General features: G+C 41.9%; 1 protein-coding gene across 2 annotated transcripts in view; it reads left to right on the top strand.

The window, feature by feature from the left end:
* The window catches only part of LOC141166094 (programmed cell death 1 ligand 1-like), a 47,820-nt gene continuing 25,770 nt past the window's right edge, over window positions 1–22,050 (top strand). The window contains exons 1-2 of one of the 2 annotated variants that reach the window (XM_073652436.1): window positions 1–190; window positions 15,830–15,905. In XM_073652436.1, the coding sequence (XP_073508537.1) occupies window positions 77–190; window positions 15,830–15,905 (190 nt within the window). In that variant the 5' untranslated portion in view covers window positions 1–76. Of the gene's footprint in view, window positions 191–14,698; window positions 14,767–15,829; window positions 15,906–22,050 lie in introns of those variants that run through there. The other variant, XM_073652445.1, reaches the window with a different exon arrangement.

The raw sequence follows: 22,050 nt of genomic DNA, 5'->3' as shown, positions 1-22,050 counted from the left end.
AAAAAGTGGAAAAGCCATATTTTTCTCCCTTTCAAAAGCAGTAAACTAAGTAGATTTTCCCCATAGTCATACTGTAATGTTGCCTAAAAAATATATCACTTCCTCCTTGTGCATATTTAAATGTTATGCTGGAGGAAGAACACAACAGTACAGAGCAGGCTATGAATTCACAGTGGCTGTAGTCTTCTGGGTAAGTGGACAAAATAACTTAACACACACATTTGCTTTCTCTCTTTTATATATATATATATATATATATATATACATATTTATACAGTATATATATATATATATTATGCTGCATTCTGTTGAAAATTTAGTTTATTAGGGGACATCTGCTGGTATGATTACACTGTTTGTATCAGCCACTATGACATTAGTTATTTACCAGTCTTCTGGCACCATGTATTGGGGTGATCTCTGTTAGCACTGTTTTTATAGGGTTCTGTGCTGACACAATTGTTTATGGGATTGGCACTGATTATGTGTGGCAGTATCCTGGTATTACTTTCTATGGGGGTAGTCTGATCAATGTATACTTCCAGTTGCTAAAAATCTGTGTGCCTTGGTGTCCATCATATCATATAGCTATGAATAGACTATCTCACAGAAGACATTTTTTACCCTAATAACTTCTTGGAATATCCTTAGCAGAAATAATTGCACTCAAATATTGCTGAAATATATTGCGGTATTTTTACCAAAGGCATTTGAGACCAGTTTTTTTTTCAGACTCGCTCTAGTTTAGCAAAATATAGAGCAATGTCAGTATTCCTATACCATTAAATTAATATAATACAATTATCTCTAAGCCAGTTCATTTGAGGCTTTATTAAGCACATAGAGAATTCAGTCAATAAGAGTTAGGGTTCATCCAATGAGGTCACCTTGTTGCTGTTGGATGGCTATGACTGTGTTTACACGTTGCAGACACGGCACGGCAATTGCGACGATTTTCAAAAATTACGGCAAAAACATTGGCAGGCAGCAAGATTACTGGAAACCGCAGACAATCAGGAGAAGTCCTCCACTGACAGGTAGCAAGATTAGTGGAAACCACAGACAAGCAGGTGAAATCCTGAATACAACTAGAAGGTAGCAGGGTTACTGGAAGCGGCAGACAAGCAGGTAAAGTCCTCCACTGACAGGTAGCAAGTGTTAGAACCCTCCTGTTTGTTTTTTCCATCTTGTGTTTTGCGGTCACGTGACCATCTGCCTTTATATTCCAGCTCCGCCCTTTTGGCTTTGCTGGACTTCAGTGTTGTTTGACTGTTTTGCTAGCCAGGTGCTTCTGTGCCTATCTCTGTCGTTTTGCTTGGTCCTTCTGGGACCTCTAGTACCTTTTTGTCAGTTTATCTTTTTGTGTTCTGCAACAACCTTCTCTGTTTAGGAGGTGTCCCATTTTTGTTCCAGTCCTTAGTTCTTTTAGGGACCCCTTCCTTTATGCTATAGGTCTTCGTTCAGACTAGCCGAGGACTAAGGCAGGTCTGTTCGCTAGGAACAGGCAGCCCGCTACATCGTAGGCATTCAGCTTAGTCTTACTGTAGGGATAGCTTTCCCCTTTCTTTCCTTAGTACTTGTTGCAGATCATAACAGTAAGTCTAGCCCAAAAAAAAACTAAAAGGAAAGAAATTCGGGGATCAGTATGGCTTCCATCCAAGATTTGGCTCGACACTTGCAGGGATTTTCTCTGGAGGTGGCCGAGCTCCAGCAACACATGAGTAGCTGTTCTGGAGCGCATTTTGTGGAACCCAAGGTAGGACTGCCAGATGTTTTTCATGGTAAACAGCAAGATTTTTTTTCCTTTAAAAATGCTTGTTTGTTATATTTTTGTTTGAGACCAAGGTCCTCGGGGAATGAATCACAGCGCATTGGTTTTATTATGTCACTTTTGCACAATGAACCACAAGGGTGGGCCTTTTCTCTCCAACCTAATGATCCATGCATAAGGTCGGTAGAAGAATTTTTTCTGCTATGGGTCTATTATATGACGATCCTGATCGGATCTCATCTGCTGAGGCAGAACTCAGGCGTTTGAATCAGGGTTCAGGTGATGTTGAAAATTATTGCACACACTTTAGAAGATGGGCTTAAGAAGTCAAATGGAATGATCCTGCTCTGAAATGTCTATTTCTTGCTGGTCTGAGTGAAAGGATTAAGGATTTGCTTATTGCATTCCCCGCACCTGAGACTCTGCAGGATGCCATGCAATTAGCTGTTCGTGTGGATAGGAGGCTGAGATCCAGGCAGAATGAGGTAAAGACTCCTGTAATGCTAGGTCCTAGTCCCTAGAAAATCTGCTCAGACGGCGGAGAACCGATGGAGGTTGGGCGATGTCACTCCGCTCTCAGGAAAGAGACCGGAGGTTCGCCGAGGGATTGTGTCTTTATTGTGGTAAAGCTGACCATTTGATTAAGTATTGTGAGCTTCGTTTAAGTAAAGAAAAAAAAAAAGGTCAGGTACGCCCATATAGCTTGTTTACGCTCTGCAGGAGTATTTCTTTCAGGGAGTACTACTTTGCAGGAAAATTTGATTGAATTTCAGGTAATTGTGGATTGTGGTTCAACACTTAATGTGATTGATAAAGGATTTTTGGAAAAACTTAAATTGAAATCCAAACCTTTGTCATCACCTATTTCTGTGATTGCAATTGATAACACTCCCTTGAAATGTATTACTCACAAGGTTGCTGCATTTCCCCTCACTATCAATGGACTTCACAAAGAAATTTTGGACTTTGTTGTATTAGATAATTTACCCTCTCCAGTCGTTCTAGGATTGCCTTGGTTAAAACTGCACAATCCTTTGCTGGACTGGTCTACTAATATGATAAAGTCTTGGAGTCAGAAGTGCTATGATAAATGTTGTAATGGTCGCATTGCGGCTGTGGAAAAAGGGGAATTACCTATACCTATTCAAGATTTTTGGAGGGTTTTTTCAGAGGAGGAGTCGCAAGTTTTACCTCCTCATAGGGATTATGATTGCGCCATTGAGTTTGTTCCGGGAGCTACTCTTCCCAAGAGTCGCTTGTTTAATCTGACTATCCCTGAAAGAAAGGCCTTGGAGGAGTACATACAGACTAGCCTGGCTGCTGGTCACATTAGACCTTCTAAGTCGCCTGTGGCAGTTGGATTTTTCTTTGTTAAAAAAAAGGACAGGGGTTTACATCCATGTCTGGATTTTCATGAAATTAATAAGATTACCGTACGCAATTCCTACCCATTGCCATTAATTCCTGACTTGTTTAACCAGTTAGTGGGGGCCAAGTGGTTCTCTAAGATTGATCTCCGGGGGGCATACCATTTGTTACGAGTGAAGGAGGGTGATGAATGGAAAACTGCTTTTAACACTCCGGTAGGTCATTTTGAGAATCTGGTGATGCCTTTTGGTCTTACCAATGCACCTGCATTTTTTCAGAACCTTATTAATGACATCCTGAGACCTTTGATTGGTAAGAATGTGGTTGTGTATTTAGATGACATTTTGATTTATTCTCCAGATCTGGAGTCCCATTGGCAGAGTGTACGTGAAGTTTTGCAGTTATTGAGTGATAATTCACTCTTTGCTAAGCTGGAGAAATGTGAGTTCGCTGTGCAGAAAATTAGTTTTGTGGGCTACATTGTCTCCAGTGAGGGCTTTGAGATGGACCCGGTGAAGGTTCATGCTGTGCAGGAATGGCCTAGGTCTATTGTTTGAAATCTATACAGAGATTTTGGCGTTTTGCCAATTATTACAGGAAATTCATTAAGAATTTTTCTGTAATTGTTAAGCCTCTAACCGATCTCACCAGGAAAGGTGCGAATACGGTCCAGTGGACTACTGAGGCCATTGAAGCTTTTGAGTATCTCAAAGAGAGGTTCAGTTCTGCCCCTATCCTTATGCAGCCTGATGAGACCAAGCCTTTTTTGGTCGAGGTCGATGCTTCATCGGTGGGGGTCGGAGCAGTTTTGTCTCAGGAGAACAGGGATGGAGTACATCCTTGTGCCTTGTTTTCGAAAAAAATTTCTGAAACCGAACTGAATTATGATGTTGGAAATCGGGAGTTGCTGGCTATTAAACTTGCTTTTGAACCTTGGCGTCATTTTTCGGAAGGCGCTAGATTTCCTATTCAGGTTTTCACAGATCATAAGAATTTGATCTATCTGGATGCTACCAAGCGCTTGAATGCCCGTCAAGCTAGGTGGGTACTTTTTTTTTCTCGGTTTCATTTTTCTGTTACCTATATCCCTGGTACTAAGAATGTTAAAGCCGATGCTTTATCTTGCAGCTTCTCTCCTACGGTCAGTGCCGAGGAGGAGGAGAGCATTTTACAGAAAGGAGTTGTGGTGGCGGCATTGGACTCCGTTTTGGAAAATGGGATTCTGAAAGCTCAAGATGATGCTCCATCTAACACTCCCCATGGGAGGTTGTTCGTGCCTAGAACCTTTAGGAGAGATTTGTTTGTGGAATGTCATGAGTCTCGGTTGGCAGGTCATCCAGGAATTTCTGAGACTAAGAGACTTATCAGTCGCAGTTTTTGGTGGCCTGGATGGCAGAAAGAAGTCATCAAGTGGGTGCGTCAATGTACTGTGTGTGCTAGGTCAAAGGCTTCACATACTCCTGCTGCGGGGTTGCTTTGCCCTCTGGAGGTTCCTAGTGCGCCTTGGACGCATCTCACAATGGATTTTATTACTGATCTGCCCGTGTCCGAGGGTTTTACTGTCATCTGGGTGGTCGTGGACCGTTTTAGTAAGATGTGTCATTTGGTTCCATTCATTAAGTTGCCCTGCACCAAGACACTCGCTAAAGCGTTTGTTAAGGAGATTGTCAAGCTTCATGGCTTTCCCACGGGTATTGTTTCTGATAGAGGACCTCAGTTTGTGGCTCCCTTTTGGCGTGCTTTTTGTGACAGGTTGGGAGTCCATTTGTCATTTTCGTCTGGGTACCATCCTGAGTCTAATGAACAGACTGAAAGAAAGAACCAGGATGTAGAAGTTTTTGTAGAAGAGGCTAACAAGAAGTCCAAGAAGTATTTTGACAGGAAACGTAAGGTGGTTTTGTTTACAGTAGGTGACATGGTTTGGTTGTCCTCAAGGAACTTGCAGTTGAGGATTCCCTCTAAAAAACTGGGTCCTAAGTTTGTGGGTCCATTTAAAGTGCTTCAGGTTGTTAACCCGTCTGCGGTTAGGTTGGATGTCCCTACTTCCTGGAAGATTAATCCTGTGTTTCATGTTTCCTTGTTGAAAAAGGCTGATATATCAGATAGGGATGCCACTGTCACAGTTCCTCCTGTGGTGGAAGACGGCGAATATGAAATTTCTCGTATCTTGAATTCTAGATGGCATAGAGGGAGATTACAGTATCTCGTCTCCTGGAAGGGTTTCGGTCCCGAAGATAACTCCTGGGTAAGGGTGGATGTTGTCTCTGCTCCTAGGCTTGTTAGAGCTTTCCACAAGAGGTTTCCGGATAGGCCTGGGTCTGGAGGATCTGGAGGATCCTCATAAAAGAGGGGGTACTGTTAGAACCCTCCTGTTTGTTTTTTCCATCTTGTGTTTTGCGGTCACGTGACCATCTGCCTTTATATTCCAGCTCCGCCCTTTTGGCTTTGCTGGACTTCAGTGTTCTTTGACTGTTTTGCTAGCCAGGTGCTTCTGTGCCTATCTCTGTCATTTTGCTTGGTCCTTCTGGGACCTCTAGTACCCTTTTGTCAGTTTATCTTTTTGTGTTCTGCAATAACCTTCTCTGTTTAGGAGGTGTCCCATTTTTGTTCCAGTCCTTAGTTCTTTTAGGGACCCCTTCCTTTATGCTATAGGTCTTCGTTCAGACTAGCCGAGGACTAAGGCGGGTCTGTTCGCAAGGAGCAGGCAGCCCGCTACATCGTAGGGATTCAGCTTAGTCTTACAGTAGGAATAGCTTTCCCCTTTCTTTCCTTAGTACTTGTTGCAGATCATAACAGGAAGGTTACTGGAAACTGCAGACAAGCAGGTGAAGTCTTTAATACCACTGGCAGGTAGCAGGGTTACAGGAATCCGTAGACAAGTAACTCAGGGACTGGAAACCACAGGTGACCAGGAGACAGCCTGAAGCCTGTGGACAGGAACAGTGTACAGACAAACTAAAAGCATTACTAGAAAGTCTTAATGCAATGCCAAGACTCATGTGTGTGGTGTGTCTTTGAAGGCCTTATACAGTGGGGAAAATAAGTATTTGATACACTGCCGATTTTGCAAGTTTTCCCACCTACAAAGAATGGAGAGTTCTGTAATTTTTATCGTAGGTACATTTCAACTGTGAGAGACAGAATCTAAAAACAATCCAGACAATCACATTGTATGATTTTTACATAATAAATTTGCATTTTATAGCATGAAATAAGTATTTGATACAAAAGAAAAACAGAACTAAATATTTGTTACAGAAACTTTTGTTTGCAATTACAGAGGTCAGACGTTTCCTGGAGTTCTTGAACAAGTTTGCACACACAGCAGCAGGGATTTTGGCACAATCTTCCATACAGATCTTCTCCAGATCTTTTAGGTTTCGGGGGTGTCACTGGGCAACATTGAGTTTCAGTTCCCTCCAAAGATTTTCTGTTGGGTTCAGGTCTGGAGACTGACTAGGCGACTCCAGGACCTTGAAATGCTTCTTACAGAGCCACTCCCTTAGTTGCCCTGGCTGTGTGTTTCGGGTCATTGTCATGCTGGAAGACCCAGCCACGTCCTATCTTCAATGCTCTTACTGAGGGAAGGAGGTTGTTGGCCAAAATCTCGCGATAGATGACCCTATCCATCCTCTCTTCAATACAGTGCAGTCGTCCTGTCCCCTTTACAGAAAGCACCCACAAAGTATGATGTTTCTCCCACCTTGATTCACGGTTAGGACAGTGTTCTTGGGGTTGTACTCATCCTTCTTCTTCCTCCAAACACGGCGAGTGGGTTGATACCAAAAAGTTCTATTTTGGTCTCATCTGACCACATGACCTTCTCCCATGCCTTCTCTGGATCATCCAGATGGTCATTGGTGAACTTCCAACGAGCCTGGACATATGCTGTCATGAGCAGGGGGACCAATTTGATTTTCTGGTTTTTATTTTCCAATTCTGTCTGTCACAGTTGAAGTGTACCTACGATAAAAAATGATAGACCTCACCATTCTTTGTAGATGGGAAAACTTGCAAAATCATCAGGGTATCAAATACTTATTTTCCCCACTGTATAGGCTTAGGAAATACAACACATGGGAGTACACCAGGCTACTTGCAAAGCGAGACGTGGCACACAAGAAAATCGAATGGACTGGGGTAGGTGCGTAAAACCATCCAAAAATAATCCTTTTTTTATGGGGACAGCATCCAGTTTGCTGTTTTAAAAGTGGCGTCTTAAAAAGCTGTGCAAAAATTATACCTTTTTTGGGAGCATTTTCAGGTTAATTTACCATGTACAGGGCAGGGTTTTCAGCAGCAGTACAGTATAATTATACAACACAATGAACAAGGAGGAGATGTGTGTGATTATTTATCATCAGTGGCAGTAGCAGAAACAACCGACAGTATAGAATATACTATACAGCGAAGTAGATCTCAAGCTGTGTAGGGCCGACAAACCAGCAGCAGCAGTGCAGTATAGCTATAGAAGACATTGGACAGGCAGGAGATGTGTGGCTTTCTATCAGCAGAGGCAGCAGCCACACAGTATAGAATATGAAGGGGTAGGCAAAGGGATGTCCAGCTGTGCAGATGTGCATAAATAGACTTGGGGTACAACAGAGAGAAACGGAGTGCACCACCAGATAGCTGGGATCAGCCTGTAGCATGTCAGACAACCGATAAATCAATAGAGAAAAAAGTGGTACATAAGAGCCACAAACAAATCTTAAAAATATTTAAAAATAAGAAACACATGACACAGCAACCCACAATAGAGCTGTAACCTGCCTAACAAATGACACACTCAATATAAAAAATGTGATGCATGATAACATATCACCAAAGGGTTGATAGGACCAATTGAGAGGATGCACAGCTATACCTGGTGTATATAGCTATATATGATGTCAAAGAATAGAACATGTGCAAAAGCAAATGCATGCACTTATGACACTACCATCCTATGCACGAAGTGGAATAACATAATTGAACTGGAAAAAAATAGGTCCATGTTAACAAGTAATCCACAATAAAAAAAAAAAGTCGTAGAAACCTATTTGCAGATAGCCCAAATAAAAACATATAAATATGTATAAAACATCCCAGACTCAATATAGAACACAACACCTAAATGACTTATAAAATGTAAAGTCAGCCACGTTCCAGACCACGTGCTGGTCAGACAACAACAGTGGCCACTCTCACCAATCGATCATATCTGGTGCATGTAATATTTTGGTCCGAAACCCAAAAGTGGTCAGATGGATAAGGCAGGAAAAGATGCCGATGCGTGTCGCCACAAAGGTGGCTTCCTCATGGGCCTGTAGAATGGCTCTTGATACCGCTGCATATACAGTACAGACCAAAAGTTTGGACACACCTTCTCATTTAAAGATTTTTCTGTATTTTCATAACTATGAAAATTGTACATTCACACTGGAGGCATCAAAACTATGAATTAACACATGTGGAATTATATACTTAACAAAAAAGTGTGAAACAACTGAAAATATGTCTTATATTCTAGGTTCTTCAAAGTAGCCACCTTTTGCTTTGATGACTGCTTTGCACATTCTTGGCATTCTCTTGATGAGCTTCAAGAGGTAGTCACAGGAAATGGTCTTCCAACAATCTTGAAGGAGTTCCCAGAGATGCTTAGCACTTGTTGGCCCTTTTGCCTTCACTCTGCGGTCCAGCTCACCACAAACCATCTCGATTGGGTTCAGGTCTGGTGACTGTGGAGGCCAGGTCATCTGGCGTAGCACTCCATCACTCTCCTTATTAGTCAAATACAGTTATATGAAAAAGTTTGGGCACCCCTATTAATCTTAAGCTTAATGTTTTCTTAAAATTGGTGTTTTTGCAACAGCTATTTCAGTTTGATATATGTAATAACTGTTGGACACAGTAATGTTTCTGCCTTGAAAAGAGGTTTATTGTACTAACAGAAAATGTGCAATCTGCATTCAAACAAAATTTGACAGGTGCATAAGTATGGGCACCCTTATAATTTTATTGTTTTAAATACTCCTACCTACTTTTTACTGACTTACTAAAGCACTTTTTTTGGTTTTGTAACCTCATTGAGCTTTGAACTTCATAGCCAGGTGTATGCAATCATGAGAAAAGCTACTTAAAGTGGCCACTTGCAAGTTGTTCTCCTGTTTTAATCTCCTCTGAAGAGTGGCATCATGGGCTCCTCAAAACAATTGTCAAATGATCTGAAAACAAAGATTATTCAACATAGTTGTTCAGGGGAAGGATACAAAAAGCAGTCTCAGAGATTTAACCTGTCAGTTTCCACTGTGAGAAACATAGCCAGGAAATGGAAGAACACAGGGACAGTTCTTGTTAAGGTCAGAAGTGGCAGGCCAAGAAAAACATCAGAAAGGCAGAGAAGAAGAATGGTGAGATCAGTCAAGGACAATCCTCAGACCACCTCCAGAGAGCTGCAGCATCAACTTGCTGCAGATGGTGTCACTGTGCATCGGTCAACTATACAACGCACTTTGCACAAGGAGAAGCTGTATGGGAGAGTGATGCGAAAGAAGCCGTTTCTGCAAGCACGCCACAAACAGAGTCGGCTGAGGTATGCAAAAGCACATTTGGAGAAGCCAATTTCTTTTTGGAAGAAGGTCCTGTGGACTGATGAAACCAAGATTGAGTTGTTTGGTTATACAAAAAGGCGTTATGCATGGCGGCAAAAAAAACAGCATTCCAAGAAAAACACTTGCTACCCACAGTAAAATTTGGTGGAGGTTCCATCATGCTTTGGGGCTGTGTGGCCAATGCCGGCACCGGGAATCTTGTTAAAGTTGAGGGACGCATGGATTCCACTCAGTATCAGCAGATTCTTGACAATAATGTTCAAGAATCAGTGATAAAGTTGAAGTTACGCAGGGGATGGATCTTTCAGCAAGACAATGATCTGAAACACCGCTCCAAATCTACTCAGGCATTCATGCAGAGGAACAATTACAATGTTCTGGAATAGTCATCCCAGTCCTCAGACCTGAATATCATTGAACATCTGTGGGATCATTTGAAGAGGGCTGTCCATGCTCAGCGACCATCAAACTGAACTGGAATTGTTTTGTAAAGAGGAATGGTCAAAAATACCTTCATCCAGGATCCAGGAACTCATTAAAAGCTACAGGAAGCGACTAGAGGCTGTTATTTTTGCAAAAGGAGGATCTACTAAATATTAATGTCACTTTTCTGGTGAGGTGCCCATACTTATGCACCTGTCAAATTTAGTTTGAATGCAGATTGCACATTTTCTGTTAGTACAATAAACCTCATTTCAAGGCAGAAACATTACTGTGTCCAACAGTTATTACATATATCAAACTGAAATAGCTGTTGCAAAAACACCAATTTTTATAAAACATTAAGCTTAAGTTTAATTGGGGTGCCCAAACTTTTTCATATAACTGTAGCCCTTACACAGCCTTGAGATGTGTTAGGGGTCATTGTCCTGTTGAAAAATAAATGATGGTCCAACTAAACGCAAACCGGATGGAATAGCATGCCGCTGCAAGATGCTGTGGTAGCCATGCTGGTTCAGTATGCCTTCAATTTTGAATAAATCCCCAACACTGTCACCAGTTAAGCACCTCTACACCATCACACCTCCTCCTCCATGCTTCACGGTGGGAACCAGGCATGTAGAGTCCATCCGTTCACCTTTTCTGCGTCGCACAAAGACACGGTGGATGGAACCAAAGATCTCAAATTTGGACTCATCAGACCAAAGCACAGATTTCCACTGGTCTAATATCCATTCCTTGTGTTCTTTAGCCCAAAAAAAGTCTCTTCTGCATGTTGCCTGTCCTTAGCAGTGGTTTCCTAACAGCTATTTTACCATGAAGGCCTGCTGCACAAAGTCTCCTCTTAACAGTTGTTGTAGAGATGTGTCTGCTGCTAGAACTCTGTGTGGCATTGACCAGGTCTCTAATCTGAGCTGCTGTTAACCTGCGATTTCTGCGGCTGGTGACTCGGATAAACTTATCCTCAGAAGCGGAGGTGACTCTTGGTCTTCTTTTCCTGGGGCGGTCCTCATGTGAGCCAGTTTCTTTGTAGCGCTTGATGGCTTTTTGCAACTGCACTTGGGGACATTTTCAAAGTTTGCCCAATTTTTCGGACTGACTGACCTTCATTTCTTAAAGTAATGATGGCCACACGTTTTTCTTTACTTAGCTGCTTTTTTCTTGCCATAATACATATTCTAACAGTCTATTCAGTATGATTATCAGCTGTGTATCCACCTGACTTCTGCACAACACAACTGATGGTCCCAACCCCATTTATAAGGCAAGAAATCCTACTTATTAAACCTGACAGGGCACACCTGTGAAGTGAAAACCATTTCCGGTGACTACCTCTTGAAGCTCATCAAGAGAATGCCAAGAGTGTGCAAAGCAGTCATCAAAGCAAAAGGTGGCTACTTTGAAGAACCTAGAATATAAGACATATTTTCAATAGTTTCACACTTTTTTGTTAAGTATATAATTCCACATGTGTTAATTCATAGTTTTGATGCCTTCAGTGTGAATGTACAATTTTCAAAGTTATGAAAATACAGAAAAATCTTTAAATGAGGTGTGTCCAAACTTTTGGTCTGTAGTACTGTACTGTACTTTAACAGTTATTAATCAATGCACCTTGTAGCTTGTTTTCGAATAAACACTGCCAATCTATTATATTGTATATTTAAGACTAGCCTACATTTAGGCTACCCACATTGGTATCACAAGATGTTTCCATGGTCACTGTATGCACTTTAAATCAATATAACTAGGATCTTGATATCCCTTTAGACTTATTAACCATTATAGTTTAATTATATATACAGGTGCTTCTCACAAAATTAGAATATCCTTAAAAATGTAATTTATTTCAGTTCAAAAAGTGAAACTCATACATTATATAGAGTCATTACAAACAGAGTGATCTATTTCAAGTGTTTATTTCTGTTAATGTTGATGATTATGGCTTACAGCCGAAGAAAACACAAAAGTCTTTATCTCAGTAAATTAGAATAATTTATAACATGGGGCAGCATGGTGGCTCAGTGGATAGCATTGCAGCGCTGGGGTCCTGGGCTCGAATCCCACCCAGGACAACATCTGCTAGGAGTTTGTATGTGCTCCCCGTGTTTGCATGGGATTCTTCTGGGTTTTCTGGTTTCCTCCCACACTCCAAAGACATACTGATAGGGAATTTAGATTGTGAGCCCCAATGGGGACAGCGATGATAATGTATGTTAAGCACTGGAGAATATGTTGGTGCTATATAAAAATAAAGATTATAATTGTTATTATTATTAACACCAGCTTGAAAAATGTTTTTAAAATCCAAAATGTTGGCCTACTGAAATGTATATTCAGTAAATGCTCTCAATACTTGGTTGGGGCTCCTTTTGCATCAATTACTGCATCAATGCGGCGTGGCATGGAGGCGATCAGCCTGTGGCACTGCTGAGGTGTTATGGAAGCCCAGGTTGCTTTGATAGCAGTCTTCAGCTCGTCTGCATTGTTGGGTCTGGTGTCTCTCATCTTCCTTTTGACAATACCCCATAGATTCTCTTTGGGGTTAAGGTCAGGCGAGTTTGTTGGCCAATCAAGCACAGTGATACTGTTGTTTTTAAACCAGGTATTGGTACTTTTGGCAGTGTGGACAGGAGCCAAGTCCTGCTGGAGAATGAAATTTCCATCTCCAAAAAGCTTGTTGGCAGAGGGAAGCATGAAGTGCTCTAAAATTTCCTGGTAGACGGCTGTGCTGACTTTGGTCTTGATAAAATACAGTGGACCTACACCAGCAGATGACATGGCTCCCCAAACCATCACTGATTGTGGAAACTTCACACTAGACCTCAAGCAGCTTGGATTGTGTGCCTCTCCACTCTTCCTCCAGACTCTGGGACCTTGAATTCCAAATGAAATGCAAAATTTACTTTCATCTGAAAACAACACCTTGGACCACTGAGCGACAGTCCAGGTCTTTTTCTCCTTGGCCCAGGTAAGACGCTTCAGGCGTTGTCTATTGGTCATGAGTGGCTTGACACAAGGAATGCGACACTTGTAGCCCATGTCCTGGATACGTCTGTGTGTGGTGGCTCTTGAAGCAATTTTTTATTTCAGCAGCAGTCCACTCTTTGTGAATCTCCCCCAAATTTTTGAATGTCCTTTTCTTAACAATCCTTTCAAGGCTGCGGTTATCCCAGTTGCTTGTGCTCCTTTTTCTACCACACTTTTTCCTTCCACTCAACTTTCCATTAATATGCTTGGATACAGCACTCTGTGAACAGCCAGCTTCTTTAGCAATGACCTTTTGTGGCTTACCCTCCTTGTGGAGTGTGTCAATGACTGTCTTCTCGACATCTATCAAGTCAGCAGTCTTCCCCATGATTGTGGAGCCTTCTGAAACAGACGAAGGGACCTTTTTAAATACTTAGGAAGCCTTTGCAGGTGTTTTTTGTAAATTATTCAAATTTACTGAGATAATGACTTATTTGTTTTTATTGGCTGTAATCCACAATCATCAACATTAACAGAAATAAACACTTGAAATAGATCACTCTGTTTGTAACGACTCTATATAATATATGAGTTTCACTTTTTGTATTGAAGAACTGAAATAAATTACATTTTTGATGATATTCTAATTTTGTGAGAAGCACCTGTATATTACATTTACACATATGCCAAACTCTTGGTCGTGGGACAAATTTGGCACTCAGGGTGATTATATTTGGCCCTCGACGCCATATGTGGGACCATTATTCTGTACGGAGCACTATGCGGGCCATTATTCTGAATGGAGGACTATGTGGGGTCAATTATACTGTGTGGGAGGCTGTATGGGGATCACAGTTGGGGCATCATACTGTGTTAGAGTCACCATACTTTTCCAGGGGAGTTGAGGTGGGGAGTGGGGGGTACAGTAGAGTCATAATACCATATGTGTGGAGGGTACTGCGGAGGAATTCACTGTGGGGGTATCATACTGTGTTTGGGGGCACTTTTGTTGTCATCATACCTTATAGGGGCAATGAAAGGGCAATATAGGGGCTTCAATAGGAGGAAAATTACTCTGTAAGAGATGCAAAGTTGTGAGATATGCTCCTCTGTGACCCCATCAAATATTAAGTTTTTTTTTTTAAATAAATATCAAGGTTAGCCCATGACTTTGTCCTAGTTTTGAAATTTGGCCCTCTGTGTATTTGAGTTTGACATCCCTAGTATAGTACATAATACCAAAGAGTGACCGCAAGTCCTCTTTCAGAGCATAAATTCTGCCTGTGGCACTTTCATTTGCTGTGCGCATGCACACTGACGTGTTCCCTCACGACTTCCAGGAGTGCGAGATTAGCTGACCTTGATGCGTCCCAGCATGCGGTTCAGCATGCTCTGTCTCGTAAGTCCCATTAGCAAGAAGGGGCAGGAACAGTGCACGATGCACCAGATTATGCAAATAAGCTCCGTGACATGGCACTGTCCTATTGGTGGAATAAATATACATATACCACGGGTTCCCCTGCATTTGAGACATGCCCCCGGAAGAAGCAGAGGCAAAATGGCGTCGGGGTGAGGGGAGGACACTACCCTTGTCTGCCTTTACAGACGATTCAGATCATATTGGTAATATACCTTCTTACTTCATTGAGTACACTTGTCAAATGATGGTCACGTGTTTGGTATTGGCATATCTATTGGTATTTTGTACAGTGTTTAGTATATCCCATATTAGCTAAAATACTTTGCACATCTATTCAATATATAGTACATCTCCTATTAACCTAGTGGTATACCAGTACAGCCCTCTGTAGCTGGGCATGAGTGATGCAACTTCACTTTACTTTATATGGATTGGTTATTCCTTGTTTAGGCTAATTCTTGTGCAATTAACTATGTATTTAAACTTTTCAGCATTGGACTGATGCTATATGTACATAATTTGTGGGTATACTTATATATTTTCCACATACTATTGTTAATTGGGTTTGTGTTCCCTCCCCTTTTTTCTGGAGGTTTTTCTGCCCTGTTTTTTAATGTTTTATTTTTATATCATTAATAAAGATTATATATTTTTAAATTTGAGATGGAATCTCTTCTTATCAGGACAGCTATTTATTTCATTTGCTGTTGCTGATATATGATGTTCTATAGTTATTGAAGTGTCTAGCATTATCTTTCTTTTTTTATGAACATATTGAATTAATAGAATGTATTGGATGCAGTAACTCTGCATTGTTCAATGAACACATGCGGATTTAACTGCGTGATTGAACGCAGCGTTTTGGACGCAGCGAAAATATGCTACGTCCAAAATGCTGCTATTTCCTGATCATTAGCACATAGCCGAATAGTTGAAAATATAAAGAGAAGATGATGGCCGCAGAGCCGGGTGCATTCTCTTCTCTGTCTCCTTTCTTCTGATGCTGCTTGCTGCACTAATACACCCAGAAGACCACTGTGAAGATTTTATTTTTTACTGGAATTAAACTTTAATCTCCTACTTTGATACAGCACTTATCTCTGGATGGTGCCCTATCTCAGTAACGTTCATAAGTCTGAATTGATATATTAAATTGATTTTTCTTATTTTACTGTCCAAATGTGTAATGAAAGCTTATAGTTACTATGTACAATGCTTGGTCATGTGGAATCTCTGACAGCCTGCACTGTGTTATTGTCTTTGTAGCTTAGGCTCCAGATGGCTGCACAAAGTAATTTTCTGTTTGCTGTTCTTTTATGGAAGTGTTGCACCATTATAAGTGGTAAGCAGTTGTTTCTTTTCTACTCATTGGAATCTGTATACATCACAAAGCTAATATTTAAAGCACAACTGTGGTGATTTTTATTTCATCGACAGAATGGTATCACAAATGTTAAGTTCCCTGACCACAGTAATATATTTGAGTGGTGCTATAAGCTAAGGCGTAACATTTCTCCTTGTGGAGAGTGACAAGCCAGGCCTGGCATGTCAGATTGAGGAAACTTATAGGCCATGCATGCTCCTCTGGGAAACTAAAGATGCAAATTGCCTCTTCAGAGAGGAAGAGGACTAGACCTCTAGTACCAGCTATTGGAAGTAGCAATCCTAAAAGTCAATATCAACCTTTTAATGAGCCTTTCCATAATAGGATTGCTACTTCCAATAGGTAGCACTAGAGTTCTAGTCCTCTTGCTCTCTGAAGAGGTAGTTCTGCTTTAATAAAGGGGTTTTCTGGGACAACGGACTGTGGTTGCAGCATTAGCAGCTGATTGTGGTACAGATTTTGTGTGATTCCATAATCAGCTGCCGATGCTGATGCCACAGTCTGTGCCTCCAAAATCCTGTCAGGCTGACCAAGCACATCCTGTAGGCTCAAGATCAGGCCTTTTCCCACAGCCAATTGCAGATCTAAGGCTGTGTTAACATGCAGTGGTCATTTTGAGGTTTTAAACAGCATCATCCCAGTGCCACTGCAGTCTTTCCCTTTCCACTTTTTCCTCGTACAATCACTTAAAGAGTGGTCTGATAACTATAATGTCCTTTATAAATATCTATCTTTAAACCCTAACCACTTTTGTAATTTGTTTTATTAAAAAAAATAAAACTCCCTACCATTTTCCCTAGCCTGCTAATCCCTATATCGTTTTTTTTTTTTTACTTTACTTCCTGAGACGTTTTGTTTGAGGGGAGTCTCAAACAGGACGTCACAGGAGGATGGTCCATCTGTCGTTTCTTCAGCTTTTATCACCCCTCCTGAAACAGGATGTCATCAGGGGCCAACACTGTGGTCACTTACCACAACTTTCTCATTGTTGTCCCCTGATGAGGTCCTGTTTCGGTGCGGTGATGGAGAAGTGACCGCCTCTTCAGTGGATTCCGCCACACTTCTGTGCCCGCTGCCATACATCAGTGCGCGGTGCCGTGCGCCCAAACAGTGTTTTTTCCCCACATATGGGGTATCAGCTCAGGAGGAATTGCACAACAAATTGCATGGTGCAATTTCTCCTGTTCCCCTTATGAAAATGCAAAATTGGAGGCTGAAAAACATTTTTGTGGGAAAATTGTGAAAATTTTATTTTTACGACTGAATGTTATAAACTTCTGTGAAGCACCTGGGGGTTCAAGGCGGGGCCGGCTCCAAGTGTTCGTGGGCCCCGGGCGGAAGAGTCTCAGTGGGCCCCTTTAACACATATCACAATTCATGGCGCAAAGATACAGCAGAGAAATATATTTATGGCATAATGCCGAAGATTTCACTTACTTTTTACGTTACATGAGTGATATCTATTGTAAATTCTACAATAGCTCAGAAACCGGCGAATCCTCGCAGCGCACAGTGCAAACCGGACAGTATAGTCCTCCATACAGTATTGTGGGCACCACATAGTCCTCCATACTGTATTATGGGGACCACATAGTCCTCCATACAGAACTATGGGCACCATATAGTCCTCCATACAGTATTGTGGGCACCGCTTAGTCCTCCATACAGTATTATGGGCCCCATATATTGCTCCATACAGAATAATGGACCATATAATGCTCCATACAGAATACTGGCCCCCATATAATTCACCATACAGAATATTGGCCCCCATATAATGTACCATACAGAATAATGGACCCCATATAATGCTCTATACAGAATAATGGGCCCCATATATTGCTCCGTACAGTATTATGGGCCCCATATATTGCTCCATACAGAATACTGGCCCCCATATAATGCTCCATACAGAATACTGGCTCCCATATAATGCTCCATACAGGATACTGGCCCCCATATAATGCTCCATACAGTATACTGGCCCCCTTATAATTCTCCATACAGGATACTGGCCCCCATATAATACTCCATACAGAATATTGGAACCCATATAATGCTGCATACAGAATACTGGCCCCCATATAATGCTCCATACAGATTATTGTCCCCTATATAATGCTCCTTGCAGTATACTGGCCCCCATATAATGCTCCATGCAGAATACTGGCCCCCATATAATGCTCCATGCAGAATACTGGCCCCCATATAATGCTCCATGCAGAATACTGGCCCCCATATAATGCTCCATGCAAAATACTGGCCCCCATATAATGCTATATGCTGTATGGGCCCCATATAAGTGTTCCATGCTGTGTGGGCCCCATATAAATGTTCCATGCTGTATGGGCCCCATATAAATGTTTCATGCAGGATGGCCCCATATAAATGTTCCATGCTATATGGGCCCCATATAAATGTTCCATGCTGCATGGGCCCCATATAAATGTTCCATGCTGCATGGGCCCCATATAAATGTTCCATGCAGGATGGCCCCATATAAATGTTCCATGCAGTATGGGCCCCATATAAATGTTCCATTCAGGATGGGCCCCATATAAATGTTCCATGCAGGATGGATGGTCCCCATATAAATGTTCCATGCAGGATGGGCCCCATATAAATGTTCTATGCAGGATGGATGGTCCCCATATAAATGTTCCATGCAGGATGGGCCCCATATAAATGTTCCATGCAGAATGGGCCCCATATAAATGTTCCATGCAGGATGGCCCCATATAAATGTTCCATGCTGCATGGGCACCATATAAATGTTCCATGCAGGATGGCCCCATATAAATGTTCCATGCTGTATGGGCCCCATGTAAATGTTCCATGCAGGATTGGCCCCATATAAATGTTCCATACAGGATGGGCCCCATATAAATGTTCCATGCTGGATGGGCCCCATATAAATGTTCCATGCATGATGGGCCCCATATAAATGTTCCATGCAGGATGGCCCCATATAAATGTTCCATGTAGGATGGGCCTATATAATGCCCCATGCCTCCATATATAAAAAAAAAAATCAAATACTCACCTCTCCTCACCTCTGCTGCTGCTCTGCTCAGGGCTCCTCAGTGTTGCCATCTTCCCGCTCTCTGCGCTGTGACTGCTCAGCAGAGGGCACGGTGGAAAGACGTCATCGTGCCCTCTGACCTGAGACGTCACAGTCAGGAGGCACAGAAGAGACAGGACCTGCGGAGGCACGAGGAGAGTTGAGTATTGTGCCAGAGCTAGTGGGTGGGGGGCCTACCCGCGGGCGCTGGCACCGCACGCCTCCACTCACGGGCCCCATAGCACACCGGGGTGCCCCCCCTCCTGCTCAGGGCCCTGGGTGCTGACTCCGGCCCTGGTTCAAGGTGCTCACTACACATCTAGATAAGTTCCCTGGTGGTTCTAGTTTCCAAAATGGTGTCACTTGTGGGGGGTTTCCACTGTTTAGGCACATCAGGGGCTCTCCAAACATGACATGGCGTAATTATTCTACCAAATTTGACATTCAAAAAGTCAAATGGCGCTCCTTCCCTTCTGAACCCTGCCGTGCGCCCAAACAGTGGTTTTCTCCCACATATGGGGTATCAGCTTACTCAGGAGAAATTGCACAATAAATTTTGGGGTACATTTTTTACGGTTACCATAATAAAAAAATGTGGGTCAAAAGTAACATTTTTTGTGAAAAAAGTTAAATGTTAACTTTTTTCTTCCACATTCCAAAAATTCCTGTGAAGCACCTGAAGGGTTAATAAACTTCTTGAATGTGGTTTTGAGCACATTGAGGGGTGTGGTTTTTAGAATGGTATCAATTTGGGGTATTTTCTGTCATAAAGGCCCCTCAAAGTCACTTCTAATGTGATGTCGTCCCTAAAAAAATGGTTTTGTAAATTTTGTTGGAAAAATGAGAAATCGCTGGTCAACTTTTAACCCTTATAGCTTCCTAACCAAAAAAAAGATGGTTCCAAAACTGTGCTGATGTAAAATAGACATGTGAGAAATGTTATTTATCAACTATTTTGTGTGACATATCTTTCTGATTTAAGGGCATGAAAATTCAAATTTTGAAAATTGCGAAATGTTCAAAATTTTTGCCAAATTTCTGATTTTTTCACAAATAAACGCAAGTCATATCGAAGAAATTTTATGACTATCATGAAGTACAATATGTCACGAAAAAACATTCTCAGAATCAGTGGGATCCATTGAAGCGTTCCAGAGTTATTACCTCATAAAGTAACAGTGGTCAGAATTGTAAAAATTGGCTTGGTCATTAACGTGCAAACCACCTTCGGGGGTAAAGGGGTTCATGTAAATTGACCTTCTTTGTGCTTTTGAAATCCACAAGAATTGAATTTCTCTTGTGTTAAATATGCATTTTATTTGCAAATTTTTCCCGTAGACTTGAATGAGATGAAGAAATTTTGCTGCTAAAATGCACTAAAAATGCATGTAATACATACATGACTTTGTACAGAATACAGAACAGATCCGGTGCCTCCTCTCTTTTTGCAATCACCGTCCTCCTTCTTGCTTTGTGTGGATGACGCGCACTTCTTTGTACCCTGCCAAGTGCGCATGTGCCGGTGCTCTTTGGCCTTTCCCCATGCATGCACATTACAGTACCTTGCATTGCTCTCGGCAGAGCAGAGAGAAATGCTCCTGCGCGGGAACGAGCTGGAGGACACTGTGTGCATGAGCAAGGAGGATGGCGATCGCAAAAAGAGAGGAGGCACCAGATCAAGACCAGCGATGCCCATCGGACTGCGCCTTAGGTGAGTGTAATAAAAACCTTTATTGTGTGTTATGCAGAGCACATTGAGGACATATATACAGCATTCTAGAATTCTGTATATGAGGGTTTATAGGTGCTGGTCTTACATTATATGGGAAAAAAGTGGTTACAGGTTCCCTTTAAAGGGAAGCTATTATTTTATACCCCAAATTAATGGCGTTTTGAAGAAATCCATCGTTGAAATCTTGTTTCAGTGACCTGCCTCACTGTACCGAGCTTTCCTGCCAGTGCCGTCAGTGCATGAGGTAGTATCTGCATAGTAATGTTCATATGACGTCGCCAGACCCAGGTCCTGAAGGCACTGGCGAAAGATGTTGGTCAGGCGAGGCAGGACACTGAGACAAGCGTGACCTATCGGTCACACTTAGGAAGCTGACCACGGGCATGGAATAGGGAAGGAGGCAGGAGAGCTGCAAGTGCTTTGGGGTGGGACATGCACTCATTTGCACACAACTTCATAGCTGCATTTCTCAAAAACTGTAAAATGGACTTCTGTAATCAAGATACGGAATTAATCAGTATGAAAGCTTCATGCCATTCATTTGAGGTATAAAATCCTTCTGACAAGTTTGATTTAAAATGTTTAAAAAAAATGAATGTATTGAGGAGCAGTTTGTTTTAAAACAACAAACTGAGCTTTACTCACTTTCACCGAGTCCAGCTCTGAGTCCAAAGCTTTAACGTCATAGAAAAATCCTGCGAGCTCAGCTTCTCATGTCATCTGCTCAGGCAAAGCCACTGAGTTCACTGATTTACTGAAAAGTTGTCAATTTGTTGTCAGTGCTGTAGACAGTAACAGTTAGTTTCTTTGACTCCTTGACCCAGACAGGGTGAGTAAAGAGCAGTTTGTTGCTTTGAAACAAACTGGGGAAAGGGTTTTCTTAAACTGGAAAATCCCTTTAAAATGGATTCCCAAGAAAATGAGTCATAGTTATCTTCTAGCAACAAAATAGGGAACAACATACAAATATCTGAAGGAAACCCCAGCGATCCCAAGAACGAGGCACTGAAAAGCCCTGTCCAAGTGCAATGGAGGTTAAGAATGCACATCCCGGCATCTATGGAACTGCCAGAGATAGCTGAGCTCTTTGTTTGGCTATTTCCAGCAGCCCCATAGGCAATGAAAGGAGCAGAGGCGCTTGCAGCAGATGATATAAGTAATATTTTTGCATATCTTATTGTACATATTATATACGGTATGTATATCAACTATACATTCCATGTGACATATACGGGTAAAGGATACACAGTGACACACAAAATACACAGTGGATTTTCTGTGCAGATTTAACAGCTGGAATATTTGCAGCT

Source organism: Phyllobates terribilis, unplaced genomic scaffold (genome assembly GCF_046119375.1).
Source record: "Phyllobates terribilis strain yellow unplaced genomic scaffold, ASM4611937v1 Scaffold_1__5_contigs__length_1240528914, whole genome shotgun sequence".
NCBI lineage: Eukaryota > Metazoa > Chordata > Amphibia > Anura > Dendrobatidae > Phyllobates > Phyllobates terribilis.
This window is presented reverse-complemented; position numbering and strand designations above follow the sequence as displayed.